Here is a 22,354-nt window from a genome sequence, read left to right as displayed (position 1 = left end):
AAAAAATACTGATCCAAAACTCATCCCCAGCCCAATGTAATTGGAATTTCTGGGAGTGGGGCACCAGGTTTTTTTTTTCCTAGGGAAAGAAGATTTTAATGTGCAATAAAGTCTGGGTTCTTCTGTCTCATCATTTGACATCAGTGTGGGCTCCCTGACTGCATAATGTTTGCTTTTGTATATGCAACTCTGGGTGCACGTTCAGTCCTACCTGGATGCCCTCTTCCAGCCCTGGAAAACTCCGGACTGTTAGGTTCAGCTCAGCGTATCCTTGGGTGGCCTTTCTGTATTCTCCAAGATGTAGTTGGTGCTTCCTTTACCGAGCGCCCACAGTAGTTCTGTAGAGGCCTCTATTACATCCCTGGTTCCGTTGTGTCGTAGTTATATGCCCCCTCCCCTATTCACTAGGCAGTGAACTCTGCAGTGTAATAGTTCAGGGTCTTGGTCAACTTTGGATCTACTGTGCCAGGCAGAGAGTCTCACCCATACATAGGTGCTCGCGATAGCGTTTTGAAGTTTATGGCTGGACCAAGAGACAAGACTGGGGTGGTAGCCAAGACGCACTTGAACGTTTACTCCCTAGTTCACTTGGTGGGCCTCAAAATTATCTTTGTCCCAATGAAAGTTAGGTGAAAGAAGAATTTGCCGGGAGAATTAGTGACGGTTGTCAAGTAGGAGAGCCCACGGGATGAGCATCACCATGGAAACCCTTCCCTGGGGCGGCAAACAGAACAAGGTCACATAACCCCAGGAAAGGATATGGTCAAGACTTTGGGTAAGAGGGGTGACAAAGGACAGAGACAAAACACCAGTGATAACTAAGCAGAATCCTCTCTCAGGTGGGGGAAGAAAATCAATGCTCATGTTGAACTCATTCTAAGGTAACATGCTAGTAAGAGGTAAGGTTGGGAAATTTACCAGAAAGCAAACATGCCTTTAAGAGACAGTAGGTCTAGCGTGCTGGCAGGAAGACTAATGCAAATGACATAAGCCCCAAGCAATTCCTGAAGCTTCAAGAAGATGGGACTAATAACTTGTACTTAATTATGATTATAGTCTTAACAATAGTAGCTACATTTAGGGATTTTGCTAAATCTTTGTGAATTACAGCAATAGAAAATATAGCCACCAAATTAGCTGGAGGGTAAAAAAAGAAAATAGGATAAAACAAAAAAAAACTGTAAAAGAGAATGATTCTTAATCTATTTTAGAAAGTTAATCTACACCTGCGGTTGGTTATGGTGTTATATTTTATGTTCTTACACTAAGAAACCTTATATATTATGAATATTCACAAAATATGAATGAAGTATATTAGCTTTAGAGCAAGAAACTCATTTAATAATTGTTTTAAACTCTTTTTTCATAAAGAGCACACACCTTTAAAAAACATGTGCATTTTAAATAAGCTCTGTACATATTTGTGCATAACCAAGAGTGGGTGGAGATCTCATTCTGCCTACCTTTATATCTCTGTGCCTGGCAAAATGCGTGATGGATGAATGAGTAAAAGTATGGATGGTTAGGCTTGAATGAGTTAAAACAATTGAGACTGCTTTGCCTCGAATAAGCCACCTCTCCACTTCTCCCATCTGCAGAGTGACTGTAGGAAGCTTAGACTAAAAGGCACATTCATCCAAGGAAAAAGCACATTAGTCAAGGATTTATATGTTATAAAAAGTATCCATTGATGACCCACAATAAAATTAATGGAATTTAAAAAGAAAATTCTCTTTTCAGAAGAGACATGCTGAGACGGAACAGCTTTGCATACTGGAGGAAAGGAGATGGATGAAAATTGGCCAGAGCAAAGGTGGTTCATTTGCTTTTTGCAGTTTTCAAAACCACCAGAAGTTTATTTTACAAGTTGTTCACATGGAATTTGTCACGTGTTTTCCAGTGGAACACGCAGTGCGTGGGGATTAGGTTCATGAGCTAGCCCATCTTTTTTTTAACCTGTGAATTTCACAAAGGTCCTAAAAGCAGAGTGAAGGGGCAGAAAGCCAGCAGCGCCTGCAGCCAACCAACACAAGGGCCACTTTGTTGTTCTTCTATAAGGAGGGTGCCCTTTGGAATTTATCTTATTTTGGGGGGTGGAGGGAGAATTAGGTTTATTTATTTATGTATTTTAACGGAGGTACTGGGGATTGAACCCAGGACCTCATGTGTGCTAAGCATGCACTCTACCGCTGAGCTATACCCTCCCCCTGGAATTTATCCTCTTAGAGGGGATAGCCTTTTGCAACTCTTATTAAGGATGCTTCTGGTCTGTGCTGGAGGCTGCTTATAACTGAACAGTGAATTAAACAATAAGCCATAAGCATTGTTTGGAGGAATCTGAATTCTGAGTTTTCATTAAGGGAGCCAGACTCACATTTCTCCAGGATTCACTGCAGGAGCAGGGACTCCGGATCCTTTTTCCTGTATCTCAGGAGCTCTGGGAGCAGAGCAGTCCCCAGCTCCTCTAGAACAGGAGGGAACTCGAGGCTGGGAGCTCTTGTGAGGGCCGAGAGTTTGAGCATCAGTGGCTTCTGTCCCAAGAGGGTGGCCGATCAGAAGTGCTGGCACACATGTGTATGTGGAAGCATCTCTGGGGAAGCCAACAGCAGGAGGACTCCTGTACCGGCAGGGCGGATGCTGCGGTGGGGTACCCTGGAGATGTTTCCAGAGGGCAGGACGGATGTAATTCCCTCTTCACTGCCATTGGGGGAAGAGGGGCTTGGGGTTTCTCAGCGGGAGGTGGTGGAGAGTGAGAAGATGTAGTTCACTCATCTACATCATTTATAAGTTTGGCATTTAGAAGTCAAGGTATTTCTGTGGGTGAACAGCACTCTCAGCATCATAGACTTGAGTTTTGCAATGCTGTCAGTCTGTTCTGTTTTCCTTTGTTCTTTCTTAGTTCTTTGGTGTTGAGAAAACCTAAAAAAAAAAAAAAATGGATAAGCCCTCAATTTCACATCATGATGAAGTTCTCCCAACTTAAGAAGACCACGTCACATTAATTAGAACCCATTTCAATAATTAAAAAAAAATTGGAAAACAAGACACTTAGAGCTTACTTGGATGTGTGATGTAGTGACAGTACTAATCAGTTGCATAATCCGCATTAATCAGTCCTCCCTCAAAGTCAGATTATTAATCAGCTTGATGATCTAAGCAATCGTCTGAGGAAATGAGTTTGTCTTAGAATTTAAAAAGTGATCATGGAAAAGTTAAAAGGAGAGCAATCAGTCAAAAGAAAGATATTCGTGTTCATTTTACTTCATTTATTTCAACACCAGATCTTCTGCTGATATGGAATGACTTTGAGTTTTGACAGGTGGTTCGGAGCAGATAATTACCCCTTCTGACTATGTCCTCTTATCTCCGTCTGGAGAGAAGGCTGTGGGTAAACGTGTCAGTGGCGGGAAGAGTTCCCTGGGACTGCCTCCTGTGCCCTGGTTGGGGGGGCGGGGACAGAGTCAGTATCCTCTGGAGACTAATGAATAGCATACAGGCTGAGGCCACATGCGACATTAAATAGGCTTCAATTGAGGCAAGACTCATTTCGTTTGGCTATTTCAGCTAAACATGAGGCGAGCAAGAAGAAATGCAGTCATTGGCCACTATGGTGGGTTGATAGAAATTTTCAGGCTTTTATCAGTAATGTGGAAACTCAACCATATAAGAAAACTGAGGTTATCCCATCGTGACCAAGCATTCCTAAATGTATGTGTAATCTTCCTGAAAACTCTACGGGGGAAGGTGGGTTTGGGACTAGAAGAAGGTGGTTAGGGGGTGCTGTCAAAGAAATATTTTCAGCAATTCTCTTAGACCAAGTGATGATGAGATCAGCAATCGATCTGGGGCCCTTTTGTTAAAGAAAACACGCATCTACTGAGAGCATATTGTGAAATGGTGGTCGCGAGTATTGGAAATAGTCCCAAGGATTGTGCCCTGTTCCTTGGAGCCTGATTAGAGGTCTTCCTGCCTCTCACAGGCTGGGGCCCTGAGAGCTCTGCCCCAGTCTTTCAGTGGGTCCCCTCCCCTCGTCTCCATTTAGACCTGTCATTTGCATTCATAGGATAGAGACGTCTTAACCACTATAGAGGGTCGAACCCGTAACTCAGCGAGGAGAGAAACCAGGCAGAGCAGAAGCTGTTTGTAAAGTAGGTCTCACCCCGACCCTAGCATCCGTCACCACACACTTTAAATCTTAGACTCGTCCCCAGTAAGAAGGAAAGTTGTGAATTAAACTTATTTTGCAAGAACACTAAAGAATATATGTGTAGATAAAGCCAAACACAAAACAGGACGTAACACGTCTGCTATCTGTGAAAGTTGGGGGTTAGCGTTTTAGGCTGGGGCTGACAATGTGACGTCAACAACTAAATCTCCGAATCTTCTATTACTTCTCTCGAGGGCTGAACATTGTTGGGATGCAATTTTCGGTTTATCCTAAAATTCCCTCCTGTGTGGCCTGGCAGATGTGGAAGTTTGAGACTCTCAGAGACACCCTGTCTGAGAACCTGCTTAGGAGGGAGGGAACACGGGGGTGTGGATTTGGTTGATGACACAGACTATTGAGTGCTTACCGAGAATTGTTTGTCTTCCGCTTTTAGATGGCTTTAATTCCTCCAAATTGCTCCTTGAATAATAGGAAAAAGGCAATTTGAATTTCAGTGACAGATTGGACATAACAGGTTGCAACTATTAGGTCTAATTTTACCATACTGAGAAATAAAATTGCCTAAACATAAACATCGATCACTGATGCAGTAAATTAATTTGTACAGAAAAAGTAGTTTAACTGCAGTGCACATTAAACATAGAAAATTTTCAAAATTACTGCTCTCTGAATTAATTTGTACACTTGTTTACTTGTTAAAAGCATGCATAAATTCTTTTTTTTTTCCTAAGGCAGTGTGGGTTCAAATTGAGTAAGAAATATAAAAAGTGGTGAGGAAATACAGAGCAATGGTTGTCACGCGAAATGATGTGAATACTTGAAAATATATTTTTTTCTCTTACATTTTTTGTGTGTAGATGACTGTTTAGACCATGCTTCGTTGTTGAATCTGTCCGTAGAATCACTAAAGACGTGCTCATTTTCCCCCACCCTCATTATAACAAGATAAATGTGATGTTTTCATAGCCCTGACTTACGTTTGTAAGAATCAGAAGCATGGAGTAATTAGAAGAGGTTTATGGTTTAGTTCATCCATGAGTTTACATGCAAAGGCATCCTAGGGCTTGGAACTGTTAACTTGGCATTCCTGAGCAATCTGAGCCAGAATTCCTTTATACTTAATGCTTAAGAAAATCAAGGAGCATGTTGTCATTGTTACCTGTAATTCTATTATGAGGGATGCATGGCAAAGTTTGGAGGGTATCTTCGCCGATCGTTCCAGCCACTGTGGACCTGGGGCTGGCAATGCGCTTGTGTTTGATACCATCTCCTGCCTACAGTTTTCAAGGACAGTGGTTCGATTCAAATACAGTTCTGATAAGTGGCAGGTTTTCGTGTCTTTAATGCCTTGACAAGGGCATCACTCTCAGGAGAGGGAGGTGAAACCGTTTGGAAGAGGATTCCATCTCTGCTCCTTTGTGCTGACACACTAAGATAATGGACAATTAAGAGAGCCTTTACCGCAGGTGAAAGGATGGGGTTATCACTAATATAAAGGAGCCCGCGGGGTGCTGGGGGATGAAGGAGAAGAGGAATGGGAATTTTTAAAAGGAATATAAACCACACAGATGAGATACCTAATAACTGTTCACATATTGCTCTTCCACAGGGGATAATGGTGCATGATTGGGGTGTTCACTCTTGCTTGCTGTGACTTTAAAAAAAAAAAAAATCTGTTTCACTGCATTTGACACAAAGTATGCAGAAAACTTAGCCCTGTGCTGGCCTGTCTGTCCCGGGGTAGGTGAGCCCAGACAATAAAGAGGTTTGTTTTTGTGGCTCTCAGACCGCAGATTGACTCGTGATGGTCTAAGGCAGTGGTTGTCAATCTTGACTGCATTCCCCAGGGGCCCTGACCCTAAGAGAGTCTGATTTAATTGCTCTGGGCAGGGACCCAGTATTTCTACAAGCTCCTCGGATGATTCCGAGGGGTACCCAGCTTGCAGGCTATTGTTACAGAGTTTGTAAACAGAAGGGTCAAGTCCCTCAATATTTGGGGCTCCTTGGCAGACTGATTCTTTAAGAGATTTGAATAATGGTGTGTGTGTGTGTTGCTGTCAGAGAAGATGTCCTGCATACATGTCCAGTGGCCATCTAGGGTTTATGTGGAGCCCACAGTTAGCACTCAGGTGCTTCCGTAGAAAAGTCCCTCCTCTCTTGACTACTGTTTCTCACTTGCCCTCACTGTCTTTTAGTTTCTGTTTGTTGTTGTTTTTTAATAGATTGTTGGAGCTTGCTCTTCCTGTGATAGTGTGGATAAATGATCCCTGGCCAAGGGAAGGTGGCCTGAATGTGAGGACTCTGGTCAAGGCAAGCTTGCAGCCACATTATTCAGGGTCATTATGCGGTTTAGTACTAGCAGCTTTGCACCTAGTCGTCTTCATCTGATGGGGGCCTGTCAATGACAGGGGAGCACTTCTCATAGCATTTAGCGCTCCTAACAACGAGACAGTCCTGAGTGTTTCCAAACTGAGCGTAGAAGAGGTTAACTGATTTTCTTTTGACTTAAACTTTCATTTGTCTCTAAGAGCCCCAAACGACAATGGAGCACACTGCTTCTGATAAGTACGGGTTCTCCTCAGCCTGAAGAGATGTGGGCGATAAGATAAGATGGCTTGAAAAAAAAAAAAAAAAGAGCTGGAGGGAAAGGAATAGGAGGAGGGGGGAGAGAAGTATGTTAACTGCTCTGACTGCAAAATACCCCCTGGTAGCCAGAGATAAGACACCTTGAGCTACTCAGAAGACCTTAAACAGGATGTAAATGAAGCCAATAAAAATCATTTGAGATCAAGCTACTTTTGTACTCCCCTCCTATTTCCAGCTCTGACAGCAGAAGGCTTAATTTACTGTATGGCCACACTTCCGCACAGAACCCAGGAAGTGGCAGGAGACTGATAGGAGCCATTTCAAAAAAACAAGATATCTGTAATTTCTAGAGAGGGCTGAACTTAAGGCATTCAAGCAGCAGGTCTAACAATGCCTTCCTGAGTGGAAAAAGAGAGTCTAGCTGATCCTGGGAAGCCCGTCTCCCCCACCCCCTCTTCCTCCTTCACATACTCATTTGTTTCATCTTCAGTTTTATGATGACCTTCGTTTTGTGAAATGGTTCACAGGGTGAGCAGCGTTTCATAGCCTGTTGATACTTTTCATCAAGCCAATGCAGCTTGAAAGTAATTATCCACAAAAGTTTAGGAGCTAGACTTTTCCATGTACACATTCGAAATGAGCTGTTTACCCACAACTCTGTGTCCTCATCATGTAACAACACCCAGCCTTTATGTACTTGAAACTTTATAATTCTTCAAAATGGTTACTGTCTTTTTCTAGAAATTTGCAAGCTTACGTGAAAAACACTTTTCTACAGAGAAAGTAACTTATGGCAGCTAGTGAACATTACACTGAAAAGATTGGAAGCTTGGAGTCCTGCTCAATGTTAAGGAACAGGAAGGTAAAGGATAGTGATATCTTTTTCTTCCTGGAAATGCTGCCTCTAGGAAGAGCTGGGACTCAGTTTGGTCTTCGAATAAAGGAGAGAAATCTCTCCCTCAGCGTTGCTGTAGTGCAGAGTGACAAATATGGAAACGGTACAGCCCAGCAGAACAAGCAGGAAGCAGAGGATTTAAATGATTTGGGGAAGATGAATGACTCTACTGTGGTTTTCAAACTCGGGAATACAAGAGAAGCACCATAAAAGCTTGCTAAAATGGGGACTTCTGAGCCCCACCCCAGAAGTTCAGAGTCAGTAGACTTGGGGGGTGGGGTGTTAGGAGTCTGCATTTTCAGCCACAGTCCAGGTGATGGGGGAGCAGGTGGCTGATGGATTATGATAAGAAACGGCACCCTCCGTCATCTGGTTGGTGCAGAGGATCAGCTTTTGGTTTCGTTGTGTGGAGTCATGGTAGCAGCAGTGATCACTGAGGAAGTGGAGCTGGGAGGAAGGTGAGAAGGACCCTTCAGTGGGTCCCTCGTTGGATGAATGGCAGGAAATGTGGCTCTAGAGGCAAGAGCGTAAGTAAGGTGGGGCTGATCACTGCACTGGTTTGATGGGATCTTTTCTTTTGCTTTTATTTGCTAGTACCTGACCCAACCGAACCTCTCCCCTCAGAGGAGAGAATGGAAGAAAGAGAGGGAGGGAGAGAGACCCATTGTTAAGGAGGACGAGGGGAGCGTGTTGTGTCTGTGTGTGTGTGTGTGTGATTTTTCTAGCTAGTAGCCAGAAGCAAAATTAAGTTAAGAAACAGGCTATCATGACTTGTCAACAGCAGGTTATGGGTTCATAGAATTGGTTGGTTTTTGTTTTCCTCTGTGCATGTGCGTCTACATGTGTCTATTAGCATAAATTAGTTTTGTAATAGGAAAAAAAAAAGCCACAATAAAATCTTTAACCAAAAAAGAGAACAGTGTGAAACACTTTTAAGCTCATTTATTTACCCATAAAAACTAGGAGACTCAGTGGCGTTTGAGGTGCTGGTGGTTTTAGTGAGGAGGGTTAGAGAAGGGTGGACTGGGAGACCTACCTGACACATGGATGCAGCTCCTCGCCTGGGCACTGGGGACGAGGGTTTGGGTTTCCGTGCCCCCATCAGCTGCTGTTGTTGGTGCCAAATTGTAACCTGTTACTCAGCCTCGCTGATTTGTGTGTTCCATCTGTAAAATTAGCACTCTTTTCCCCCTACAGGCTAAGACTTCTCACAGACCTTAAATCTAATGTTCCATATATATGAAAAGTTAGGAATGACAGCCTTGACTTTCTTTTCTCTGTGTAGGCTTCAATCAAATTCATTTCTTTACTTTTCTTTGATCCCTCAAGTCAGACCCAGAGGTACGCACATCCCATGCCAAACAACATCAGGTCATCTTAAGAGAAAAGAGTGGAAGCTCAGATGTGGGAGGAGGCTTCGTAAAGACTCAGAAACCAGCCCTTTCTTACAGACAGCCTTGAGTCAGTCCAGATCCCAGAACTGCGCTGGTCGGTTTTATGTCCTTGCGTATTAGAAGCATGCTTTTGCAGGGGGCATACCAACAAGCCTTGGGCATATACAAATGTATGCTATTCATATGCCCCTTTTCAAAAGCAAATAAACCCCCCAAAACAAAATGAAAAGAAACAAAAGCAGTGCTGTAAATTTCTCTATGAAAATTATTCAGAATTGGTGCATTTCACATGTGAGCTAAGCACTGGTACTTGTGGTACTTGCTCCTGTAAATAAATTATCGGGACTGTTAACGAGAAAAAAAATGATAGAATGAACTGGTTTGAATTTTTTTTTTATATTCATTCTAGGGTATTGGTTCTAAGGGAGAGTAAACTGAACCAAAAGTGAGAAATAGAAAACAAAGGGAGAATAAGGTACCTGGGAAATCCATCACATTGATAATCAGCATTATTTTTAGGACTGCCACTTTCAAAATTTGCCTAATTAGGTAAATTTTTAAAAATTGTGTGAATAAGGGTATTGGCATTAAAGGTCTGTGTAGAAATATTTTGTTATGCCCTAGTTAGAATTACTTAAGAACATACTTTTGTCCTTTGTGGTCTATAAACATTATCTCATTTACAATAAAGGTCTCCTTCTATTATTTGGATTACTTGGGATCGAACATGACTTTTCAGTTTTAGTGTTCCTGTGGAAGTGTTCATGTGAAAGTTGATGATTCTGCTGAAACAGCACAGAAGCTCTATCCTGTGAGGATGCATTGCTAACTTGTCCTTCTGTGGATCTCTTCATAGGCACAAAGTCTCAAGATAGTCTAGCATCCCCCAGTTTTTAGAGTTACATGGTGATAGCATGGAACTTCTCCCGAAGATGTATGAACACTGACTGAGGAGTGGATGATACAAACTGCTTTGAGTTGCAGCTGCTGGGTGGTTGGCTAGGTGCACTCACTAGTGATCTAACTGGCTTCTATACAACCTGTGTGAGTCAGTCTGTGCCTTAAAATAAACAATGATTATTTGTCCCAAATCTAATGAATTCCTATCATATTTTAGACACATGAAGATCAAAATCAAGAACATTGTACTATAATACCAAATGGATAATTATAGTAATATTTTCCCCCTCATCTTTGTAACAGCTTTTTCTATATTAGCACACTGTATTTATCACTTTACTGCACAATGAACCCACAGGGGGTGCTAATTGGTCATTAATTAAATTTTAGCCTTTCAACACTTTTGTATTCTCCAGTGGCTTTATCTGCAGTGAAGTATACAGTGTGGCCTTTTTAAACTGCCAAAAATTCATGTCAGCTTTACTGCTGCCATGGTTATAATGCAGGTGAAATTCAGCTCGAGTGAACACCATTTCAGGACTGTTATAATTCCTTGTGACCAAAAGTTTGCCAGCCTTGGACCAAAGCCTACATGTTGGAAAAATATTCAGTAGAGTTTAACATGTCAAAACATTCTGATAGACCGGATTCCTCTTTGAAATAGAATTTGATCACTTTGTTTAAAAATTCTAGTGTGTTAGGGCAGTTCTTAAAAAAAAAAAAATTAACATCGTGGGATGATTTTTGTGAAGTCCATTGTTCACTAATGAAGCCATTTTCAAACTTAGGTTTTGTTTTTGTTTTTGTTTCTTTTAGTGGGAGAATCCCTTTTACTTTATGCTACCCTAATGAAGAGGTTAATTTAAAATCACTAATGGTTAACATGGTAGCACTGAGGAATTTGCTAAGTATCTTTCAAAAGGTGTAGCTATATTTTCAAAGCTTAATAGGTATATTTCACGCTAGAGCAAAGGATTTTGAAGCAAAATAGAATTTGCCCTCAAGAAATTTCTAAACAAGTAAAATAGATATTGGGTGGTGTCAGAACTATGGAATGTGGCTTCAAGGTTTTGAATGCAAGCCATCCCATCGTGGGAATTTTACTCCACTAATGAATTAATCACAGCTTGCCAGTGTGTGCAGCTATTAAAGAATAAGGTATTGCACATTGATTTTTAAGACAGCTGTTATTAGCATTCAGAAGATTTTCGAGGGGTATTTTTTGTTAATTTTTTATTTTTAAACACAGAAGTGCCCCTTAAGTCCTTTAAAATTATTAGAATCTCAATAGGAAGAACACAACTAAATTACAGTTAATTTTTATTTCTTTGTAACGTTTTCACATTTATTGGTTATAACCTAAAGGTAACTTTGACTTTTAGAGTGGCAGTAATAATTTCTTATATTGTAGCAGTTCAGAAAAGCTCTTTCATACAATGTTATGTTTGATTCTTACAATATTATCTATGGGGAAGGCTGGAATTTTTCTGATATTATAGACAAGGAAGCCAAAACTTTTTAAAAACATAGTAATTTGTAGAGTTCATAAGCTAGTTATCAGACCTAAACACATAGTAGGTGCTTAATAAACGTTGGTTGAATAAATGAATAAACAAAATAAGCAATGAAGAAGTGCTTCAAATTCTTTGCAGTATGAGGTCATGTATAAATGCAAGACTGCTAAGTAAGGGAAACACGCCTTGTAACTCAAAAGAGTTGAGATAAAAAGAAAACAGACTTGGGAAATTCACCATGATGATGGCTGTCATTATTAAAGGAAAGATAAATATGGTAAATGATGTAGAACACTTGCAGTCACAGCACTGTAAACAGATGTGTAGCACACGACTGCCAATTATTGAACGCCAAGAGGTTGGTGCTTATCATTAGTTAGATATATTTTTAAGTGAGCCAAACGATGGAAACAGCAAAGCAGTGCTCGCCCCCCGCATAATTGGAAACCACTTTCCCTTCTGTCTGGCTTCAGAGACACGTCTCGGTTTCCGTGAGTGAGACGATGACTTGTTCTTTAACTGGTTTCACGTCAGCTTTTTCCTCTGATTTGAGAGGTGGAGTTAAGTGTGAACTGCTTAAGAATGCACTGTTTTCTGTTTAATTTGGCGGCAGAAGATGGAATTCATTGAGCTCCGTCTGTTCAAATGAACTTTAAGCAACAGCAGGCAAAACATTTGTACTTCTCTGTGCACACGTAATAGAAATGTGTCTGGTGAAAAAGACAGCTTGGGATATAAAGGGCAGGGTTACCTAAGGAGGGCGGAGGAGGGTGATAGCAACTTCTGTCTCTTATGGTGGCTCATCCGGAGCATTAAAGGATTGTTGGGGAGAGTGAGCCTCTTTTTTTATTAGGGAGTATTGAAAGAAAAATAATAAAAACCTCTGAGCTCTGATACCTGGAATTCATCTTGACTGTTAACAAAAATGTGCACTGCCAATTGCTGCTCCAACAGCTGCTGTCATTAATGAGTGACCACCCTTTCCCTCGTAACCTGACTGTTAATGCATTTAATTGGTCCTTCCAGAACAATTTGTAATATTACAGAATTTAAAAGCATCTGTGAGTTATAAATAATTTTAAAGTTCACTTTTCTCTTTTGAACATCCAGTAAAGAGTATTCATTTTCCAGTAGTTAACTGAGTTATATGACAAAGGAATGAATTTATGAGGGACTGTTGATTTTAAAAAGAAGTATGCTAGTTATGTCATTAAAGTTTTCGCTTTTCTAAAACTGTTGACATTTCTGTTGAGAATGAAAGGAAACAATTGTGTAATAAAGTCATAATAGTTTATTTAGAATGACCATATCCTTCAGCAATTTAAATCATTGCTTTAAAGATGTATTGTGCTATTTGGTTAGACGATTTTAAATATGATGTTGTAAAGTTGTTACTGTGATGGCTCCGGGTTAACATGGCAAATATCCTTGTTACCTGTGTCTATTAAACACATATTTCAAAATATTGTTCTCTCTTGATAGTGCCTGACTTCTCTTAGCCTTTGTGCACACCTGTGTATTCCCCTCAAGGTTCTCAGTTTAACTATCTTAAGGTGTCTTAATGAATGAAAAAATGACTAGGAACTCTATTTAATATGAAAGTTCAGAACTGCTCCTACAGCATGCTGGCAGAAATAATCATTTTTAGCCAGTGGAGGAAATAACCTGGAAATTGGCTTTGGTCTTATACTTTCTCCTATTGTCCTACACTTAAAAGAATCATCAACTAAATGAACTTATTTTGATGTTAAATAATGCAGTGATTGTGTTGCTAGTGTTTCAAGGATAAGAGAGGTAATTTGAAAATTACATACTTGGCCTCAGGCTTACATAGCAAAATACTTGTTCCAAGGTTATCTGTCTGTAAAGACCCAAGATTATATCTTATGTATGACGGTTTAATACTCAGAACATTGTTAGCTTGGACTTATGGTCCATTGATTTTTAGATATCACCAACTATTTATATTTTATTTTCTTGATAGCTGAATGTACAACTGTGAATGTTTAACGCACTGTAGATTTCAGTTGGGCCAGTCCTTAAAGCTGACATTCCAGTAGTTGCATTCAAGGAAAGAGAATGTTACAGTCTGTTTATACTGTACACGCAGACGCTTATATGTGGAAACGTAAATACATGCAACACACATAAATCTTTTTGTTTACATATGCAGCTTTTCCTGCAGCGGTGATCGGTGCCCTAGAAACATTCACTAATCTTTGTAACGCCCCAGAGGGTAAGTAGCAAGAATTATTATCTTCATATTGCAGGTGAAATTCCTAGGTAGGGGCAGATTAAATGACTTGGCCAGGTCACTCTAAGTCAGTTACGAAGCTGGAAATAAAATTCCAGACTCTTGACTTTTAGTTATTCTGAGTCACTGCCCTCCGAAAACAGAGGTACCGGCCTGTCAGTGTTCATTCTTCTTTTCCTCACTTGGAAAGTGACCAGTGATGTAAATCCCATCCCTGTTAGGGAAATCTCGCTGTGTGGTACTTGCACACGTATGATACTGAGCCCCCAAAGGGCCGTGTGGAGGGTACTGTGCCGTCACAGTGAATGAGCGCAGGTAGCAAGAGGACGTCAGCAAGCCAGCTGCGCGTGGGCTCGGCCCTACAAAGAGCTGGAAGTACTGGGAATGTCCGTAACTTCAGAGATTCGGATCACTTCTTTAACGTCTACAGTGGGTTGATCACTTTGACACTTTACTTTCTCCTTAATAATTTCAGGATTGCCTATATTGTTGGAGTCAGCATTCTAAAAGACTTGGCCCCTGCCCTCCAGCAGCGTGTGCCCTACCATAACTGAGACTGAGACCTGCTTAGAGGTGCAGAAGGAGCATTAGCATCACCCCAAACCTTCCTGCACATCTTCTCTTCCTCTTTCTTTGATCTTATTTTTTATTGGCTACTTCCATCAGATTTGAAAGCCAAAGGATGCCTGGGACCCTCAGCATCTCTCTCCCGCAATGACAGGCTGTAAATGGACATTATTAGTCCCCCGTCTGGCGACCCAGCAGCCCTTCCTGGGGTTTTTTCACCTGTCCATCCCCCAGCCTGTAGGATACAGGCACACCCAGTGTTTGCTCTCTCCTCCCAGGTTGGTACCTGAGGGGCAGTGGCTCTGGACTTTGTGTGCTGGTGTCTAAAGAGGTACTCTGTACTCTGGTGTCTTTTTTTTTTTTCTCCCCCTGTGGAATACCTCCTTCTAGTCTGCCTTCACTCTTCTGTTCCCGAGCACTTGCCCCCATAAATGTGACCGAGCAGGTGTTGCCGTGCCGCTAACTGAGTTTCCAGCTGTCCTGCTCCGACGCAGACCCGGCAAAATCTGTCCTCTCAGGCAGACGAGAGAACCATTCAGCCTGAGATGGAGGTCTTCCTTGCAGGATAGGGCCGTTTTGTTGCCAGAAGATGGTCGGGAAAGCCTGGCCGGCTAACAAAGACAGGCCTTCAGCGGCTGGGTGTAGTTCCAGCTCCGCATCCCCTTTGGCAGGAGCACAGAGGCTGCTGCAGTGTGGCCAGCCAGCAAAATTAGGAAATAAGGACCTCTTTTATTTACTCAGGCTGCTGAATCATGGGCATTCCTGTCTGCCTGGAGAAAAGTCAGGCGGCTCTACTTTCCACGGAAAGTCTCAGGAGTGTTGGAGACTTTCATCTCCGAGTGTTCACACACTTGTTTTAATGTGCTTTATGGAAATGGTGAAACTCAGCAAGTACAGTTGCTGTAGAAAAACATCTGCGCTAACTGTGCACACGCATTTGCATCTTTAAATAGACTTTCAGGCCACAGAGTTGGTTTCCAGCAAAGTTGTTTTGTTTTGTTTTGTTTTCCTTTCCCGTTGTAAGAGCTACAGCTCTCCGAGAGTCAGCTAGTGTGGAGTGACGGATTCCAAAAATTAAAATTTAACATGGACACGTTAAGTGCTTCACATTGAAATGCGGAAAACTTGCCATAACACAGAAAGACATTCCTGTAAGTAGCACTGAGTGAGTGCCAGAGGGGAAAAAAGTTCAAGCTGATGCAGTGACGGGAGTTAAAAGAATCCTCCATGGTTTCTTCCGTATGGAAAAGAGAACTTGAAATTGTTTAAGTCTATATTAGCCGTTTATGCATAGTTTGTGTTGCGACTGCCAAAAAGCTGAAGGGAATGGGGATGGGTAGTTTTCAAAGACTTAGGTAGACCTCAGGGCACGTTGGCAGCAACACCACCACCACCACAAAAGTCTTGGGAGATTCTGATACCCTTAGAGCATGGACCAACACCCCTGGGAGTTTTTTCAGTGAGTTCCTTGTGCGTCCCAGGGAGAATAGGTTCATTTATAGCACTAGCGAATGAGTGTTTTACAATTTAGATTTTAAAACAGAAGTCAACCTTTCTTGAAACCTTTGTTTGTTTTTCTAAAAGTAGCATTCCCCGCTCAGACTTTTTACTTCTGCTCAGTGTCTCCATCCTCCAGCTGAAGTCTTATGCATCCTGTAGGCAATTTCCATGTTCAGTTACAAAGACACATCATCTGTGATTATCACGTCTTTTCTTTTCCCCCAAGACCAAGTAACAGGGACAGAAGAGAGACTTAACTGAAGGTTTCTAGCTCTCTTGAATCTTGGTTTCAGTAAAAAGCTTGATCTGAACCCTCAGCTCACTTGACATGTAGTTGAAATTTACAAGCTTAGAAGAACAGTTATGTAATAGGCATGGCCCACAGACAAGAACCTGATTTAAGCATGGTGTCAGGGATTGCATACTATTTCTAATGGTCTGTTGCTCTATAATTCTTTGTGCATTCGTATAATAATATATCATGCCTGGACACAATCTGCAATTTGGTAATAAATTCACTTGCTAAATTTTCAGGCTCAATAGTTCTATTCTTCCAGTCTAGATGCATGACAAATTCTGATTCACTGTTTTCCCCAACTGTACAAATGAGGTGATGCATTTGAAAATATTTTTAAGTGAAACAACAGGATGTAAGCCTAAATGATATAATGTGTGAGAAGTGGTAATTTTTTTTTTTTTGCCTAGAATGCTGAGCAAATTTAATAAAATAGTAAATTTTTTAACTTAGAAGAAATATTTCAAAACTTCGTTTTAGGGCTACCAGCTTTAGGTGGCTTATAAGTTTTTTAAGGGAAAAGCTAGATCATCACTGAGGTTGTTTTCATTTTTTGTTTTCAAAATTGTGTCTCTATATATAGGGTGATGATTTGAGTTTATATGCATATATTCTTTATATGTATTCACCTTTAAATTTAAATCACACCCACAATGATCAGACCCTGGAAACACGTTGGATTATGGATTTATATAAATGATGATGCAAAATCATGCGGTTTTCAACTTGTATTGCGAAGCTTTGTTGCAGTGGGCAGGGATCCAGGAATGGTGTTTGGTTGTTTTCTCAGAGTTAGATGGTTGCCATCTGGCATTGATAGTGAGATGGTGTTGTCATCAGTTTCTAGATGCAGGAAAGGAATGATCCTCATCTGTTTCCTGTGGATAAGCAAGAGGTTGATAATCTAGTAAAATCTTGTTACCTTAAAGAAAGCAGACGTGGAATTTGTTTACATAATGCTTGCCAGTTTCCACTTTTATAATATAGCTTGCTGGTGAACTTTAGCTGTGAAGAATTTAAAAATGTATTTGATCATATTCTAATTGCATATTATTAAAATACCCCAATAATATTCTAATAGAACCTGTTTTTCCCATAAAATCACTGTTGGAGCTCCAGTCCATGGTCTTGTCTGCATTTATGAAAAATCTTTCTCCTTTGGAGAGTGAAAAGCTCTTATAACGTCTTCTGATCTTGAATGAGAGATTGTTTTGAAAAGCCAAAAAGAGGTTTCACAACCTATTTGAGAAGGCCTCATTTTCCACTTGGATGTTAAAGGGACAGAAGTAAGAGTGTACACTTGCTATGAATGTGGTTAAAAAACACCTAACAGAGGGGAGAGTTCCATCGTGGGTAACTTGCTAAGGTTATATCTGGCTTTCAGGCTTGTTTGTCTTCTCTTTGTTACTCATAAATCTTTCAGCATTTACCATAATCATTTATCACTTTTCCTGTTTCCAGTTTTTCACAAGTTGCTTTGTCTCTGCTCACCTCAAAGTGCAGGTCCTGTTTGGCTAAGGAAGTTCATGCTGCTGAAGCTTTTGCAAAAGGAAGAGATGGTGGGCCACCTCTTGAACTTTCCAAACAAAATACACTCTTACAATCTGGCTCTTGTGAAACTCTCATTTTTTTTCTTGATCCCAGCTGATCCCAGCTACATGTAATATCTACCAGTACCCTTCTAACGTTGAATAATCCATTTTCTGGCCTGTGCTATTCGAATCTTTCAGTTATTGAAGAAATCCTGGCTGTCCTTTATTACACAGGACATAATTATTACTGTGTTTTCTGTCTTCTTTCATGTGCTTACTTTTTAATATTTTTTTGCTGAATGCAATAAGGCCTGTATCAATAAGAACTCCATAAAAGATTTTGGTCTTCAGAATTGCCTTTTTATATAAAAACAAGCAAAATGCAGAGGGAATTTTTTATTAAATATTAGACATCTGGGTTGACTGCATTAATTTTAAATCATTCCTGTAATATTTCCTCTTTTCATTTGGTTCTTCAGATGCTCACATAATATGCAAATCACTTTAGAATGAATACAAAAGAAACGTTAAACATATTAAAATCTGCATTTTAATAAAATTGTCAATGCATAATATATACCTTGCTTCTATGGAAGAATCATAAGAAGTAATAAAAGGGTAATTTAGACATAGAACTATTTAATATCTTTTTATATTTTACAATCCAGTGAAAAGTGAACATAGAATAAAAGCTTCGGGGTCAGATTTGAAAGTGTTCTACTCCAATATTGTCTCCTCTTTTTTTTTTTTTTTTTAACTCTAAAAGGTTCTAGTTGGTCCAGCCCTGGGTACTTGTTGACATGGTACAGTAAGCTCATTCCTGAACTCTCGACACAGACAATGACATGTTCCAATGCTTCTCATTGCAGATGGAGTGGACGTGGAAGATGATCCTACTTGCTCCTGGCCTGCTTCCTCACCTTCCAGCAAGGACCAGACTTCCCCCAGCCATGGAGAAGGTTGCGATTTTGGAGAGGAAGAAGGCGGCCCCGGGCTCCCGTATCCATGCCAGTTCTGTGACAAGTCGTTCAGCCGTCTCAGCTACCTAAAGCACCATGAGCAGAGCCACAGCGACAAACTGCCTTTCAAGTGCACCTACTGCAGTAGGCTGTTCAAACATAAGCGGAGCCGAGATCGCCACATCAAGCTCCACACCGGGGACAAGAAGTACCACTGCAGTGAGTGCGATGCCGCGTTCTCCAGAAGTGATCATCTGAAGATCCACTTAAAGACTCACACGTCCAACAAGCCATATAAATGTGCCATTTGTCGCCGTGGGTTCCTGTCCTCTAGTTCCTTACACGGACACATGCAGGTTCACGAGAGGAGCAAGGACGGCTCCCAGTCCGGTTCCAGGCTGGAGGACTGGAAGATGAAGGACACTCAGAAGTGCAGTCAGTGCGAGGAAGGCTTTGACTTCCCGGAAGACCTCCAGAAGCACATTGCCGAGTGCCACCCAGAGTGCTCCCCGAATGAGGACCGAGCGGCCCTCCAGTGTGTCTACTGTCACGAGCTCTTTGTCGAGGAGACGTCCCTGATGAACCACATGGAGCAGATTCACGGAGGGGAGAAGAAGAACTCTTGCAGCATCTGTTCCGAGAGCTTCCACACCGTGGAGGAACTGTATAGCCACATGGACAGTCACCAGCAGCCGGAGTCCTGCAACCACAGCAACAGCCCCTCCCTGGTCACGGTGGGCTACACCTCCGTGTCCAGCACGACTCCAGACTCCAACCTCTCCGTGGACAGCTCGACCATGGTGGAAGCTGCCCCGCCAATCCCAAAGAGTCGAGGGAGGAAGCGGGCTGCTCAGCAAACCCCCGACATGACCATCCCCTCGAGTAAACAGGCAAAAGTTACCTACAGCTGTATTTACTGCAACAAGCAGCTGTTTTCGAGTCTGGCGGTTCTACAGATTCACCTGAAAACTATGCATTTAGATAAGCCAGAACAGGCCCACATTTGTCAGTATTGCTTGGAGGTACTACCCTCCCTCTATAACCTCAATGAACATCTTAAGCAAGTGCACGAAGCTCAGGACCCAGGTCTGATTGTTTCCGCCATGCCGGCCATAGTCTACCAGTGCAACTTCTGCTCCGAAGTCGTCAACGACCTCAACACCCTTCAGGAACACATCCGATGTTCTCACGGATTTGCGAACCCTGCGGCTAAGGATAGCAACGCTTTCTTTTGTCCCCACTGCTACATGGGGTTTCTCACTGACTCTTCTCTCGAAGAGCATATAAGGCAGGTCCACTGTGACCTCAGTGGCTCCCGATTTGGGTCTCCAGTGCTCGGGACTCCGAAAGAACCAGTAGTAGAAGTCTATTCTTGTTCCTACTGTACGAATTCCCCAATATTCAACAGCGTTCTCAAACTGAATAAGCACATCAAAGAGAATCATAAAAACATTCCCTTGGCCCTGAATTATATTCACAATGGGAAGAAATCCAGGGCCTTGAGCCCCCTCTCTCCTGTGGCCATAGAGCAGACATCTCTTAAGATGATGCAGGCGGTGGGGGGTGCGCCTGCACGGCCGGCCGGAGAGTATATCTGTAATCAGTGTGGTGCTAAGTACACGTCCCTAGACAGCTTTCAGACTCACCTGAAAACTCATCTCGACACTGTGCTTCCGAAACTGACCTGCCCTCAGTGCAACAAGGAGTTCCCCAACCAAGAATCCTTGCTGAAGCACGTCACCATTCATTTTATGATCACTTCCACGTACTACATCTGCGAGAGTTGTGATAAGCAGTTCACGTCGGTGGACGACCTTCAGAAACACCTGCTGGACATGCACACCTTCGTCTTCTTCCGCTGCACCCTGTGCCAGGAAGTCTTCGACTCGAAAGTCTCCATCCAGCTCCACCTGGCGGTGAAGCACAGCAACGAGAAGAAAGTCTACCGCTGCACGTCCTGCAACTGGGACTTCCGCAACGAGACGGACTTGCAGCTGCACGTGAAGCACAACCACCTGGAGAACCAGGGCAAAGTGCACAAGTGCATCTTCTGCGGCGAGTCCTTCGGCACCGAGGTGGAACTGCAGTGCCACATCACCACCCACAGCAAAAAGTACAACTGCAAGTTCTGCAGCAAAGCCTTCCACGCCATCATCCTGCTGGAGAAGCACCTGCGGGAGAAGCACTGCGTGTTTGAGACCAAGACGCCCAACTGTGGCGCCAACGGGGCCTCGGAGCAAGTGCAGAAGGAGGAGGTGGAGCTGCAGACCTTGCTGACCAACAGCCAGGAGTCCCACAACAGCCACGACGGGAGCGAAGAGGATGTGGACACCTCGGAGCCCATGTACGGGTGCGACATCTGCGGGGCGGCCTACACCATGGAGACCCTGCTGCAGAACCACCAGCTGCGGGACCACAACATCCGGCCCGGGGAGAGCGCCATCGTGAAGAAGAAAGCCGAGCTCATCAAAGGGAATTACAAGTGCAACGTGTGCTCGCGAACCTTCTTCTCCGAAAACGGCCTCCGGGAGCACATGCAGACCCACCTCGGCCCCGTCAAACACTACATGTGCCCGATCTGCGGGGAGCGCTTCCCCTCCCTCTTGACGCTCACCGAACACAAAGTCACCCACAGTAAGAGCCTGGACACTGGGAACTGCCGCATCTGTAAGATGCCGCTCCAGAGCGAGGAGGAGTTTCTGGAGCACTGCCAGATGCACCCCGACTTGAGGAATTCCCTGACGGGATTCCGCTGCGTGGTCTGCATGCAGACCGTGACCTCCACCTTAGAACTCAAAATCCACGGGACGTTCCACATGCAAAAGACGGGCAACGGGTCTGCGGTCCAGACCACGGGGCGTGGCCAGCACATCCCCAAACTGTACAAATGCGCATCTTGCCTCAAAGAATTCCGTTCCAAGCAAGATCTGGTGAAACTTGACATCAACGGCCTGCCATATGGCCTGTGTGCCGGCTGCGTGAATCTCAGTAAGAGCGGCAGCCCGGGCGCCAGCGTCCCTCCCGGCACGAACAGACCGGGCTTGGGCCAGAGTGAGAGTCTGAGTGCCATGGAGGGGAAGGGCAAGGCCGGGGCGCTGAAGACGCGCTGCTCCAGCTGCAATGTGAAGTTTGAGTCGGAAAGCGAACTCCAGAACCACATCCAGACGGTCCACCGAGAGCTGGTGCCAGACAGCAACAGCACGCAGTTGAAAACGCCCCAAGTATCGCCCATGCCCAGAATCAGCCCCTCCCAGTCGGATGAGGTAACTTGCCTTTTTAATGTTTGCTATTTAACCTCCTCGAGAATCTGTCTCCACTTTATGTTTACACTTTGCTCAGCTTTATTTATGGTCACGGGCTGAGAGATGCTTTGGCTGGAAATGAAGTGGTGTTTTCTTTTCCCCCGTAGCCATTAGCTAGCAATTACTTGCTTCTTGATAAGCAGCATTTTGGCTTGAATGGTGCAAAATAGGACTAATTCCAGACTCCCTAGGATCTTGTCTTCTCTGTGACTGAAGAGACCAGCGCTCATGCCAGCACCACCTGAGATCTGGACTCTCAGCGTAGCTTCACCGCGAGTTGAAATCCCCAGCTATGACTTGTGTGTATGGCAGAGAGATAATGACACAAAAGTAAGATGCCATGAGCCAACATGCTGGCTCTGAGTACATTAAAAAGAATATATATAAATGTATATTTGCGGGTAACAATTTGGGTAGGGGTGGCTTTTTAATACCATGTTGTCAACATTCACTGTTTTTCTTTGTCTTCTGGGTAGTGAGGAAAATAT

General features: G+C 42.9%; 1 protein-coding gene across 6 annotated transcripts in view; it reads left to right on the top strand.

The window, feature by feature from the left end:
- The window catches only part of ZNF521 (zinc finger protein 521), a 262,751-nt gene that overhangs the window by 92,828 nt on the left and 147,569 nt on the right, over positions 1-22,354 (top strand). For 4 of the 6 annotated variants that reach the window (XM_074352184.1, XM_074352181.1, XM_074352180.1 and 1 more), the window contains 2 exons: positions 13,631-13,693; positions 18,475-21,827. In XM_074352184.1, the coding sequence (XP_074208285.1) occupies positions 18,915-21,827 (2,913 nt within the window). In that variant the 5' untranslated portion in view covers positions 13,631-13,693; positions 18,475-18,914. The remainder of the gene's footprint in view (positions 1-13,630; positions 13,694-18,474; positions 21,828-22,354) is intronic. The other 2 variants (XM_074352186.1, XM_074352183.1) reach the window with 1 other exon arrangement.

This window comes from Camelus bactrianus, chromosome 24, assembly GCF_048773025.1.
Source record: "Camelus bactrianus isolate YW-2024 breed Bactrian camel chromosome 24, ASM4877302v1, whole genome shotgun sequence".
Classification (NCBI taxonomy): Eukaryota; Metazoa; Chordata; class Mammalia; order Artiodactyla; family Camelidae; genus Camelus; species Camelus bactrianus.
The sequence above is the reverse complement of the archived record's forward strand: the minus strand, read 5'-3'. Positions and strand labels throughout refer to the sequence as shown.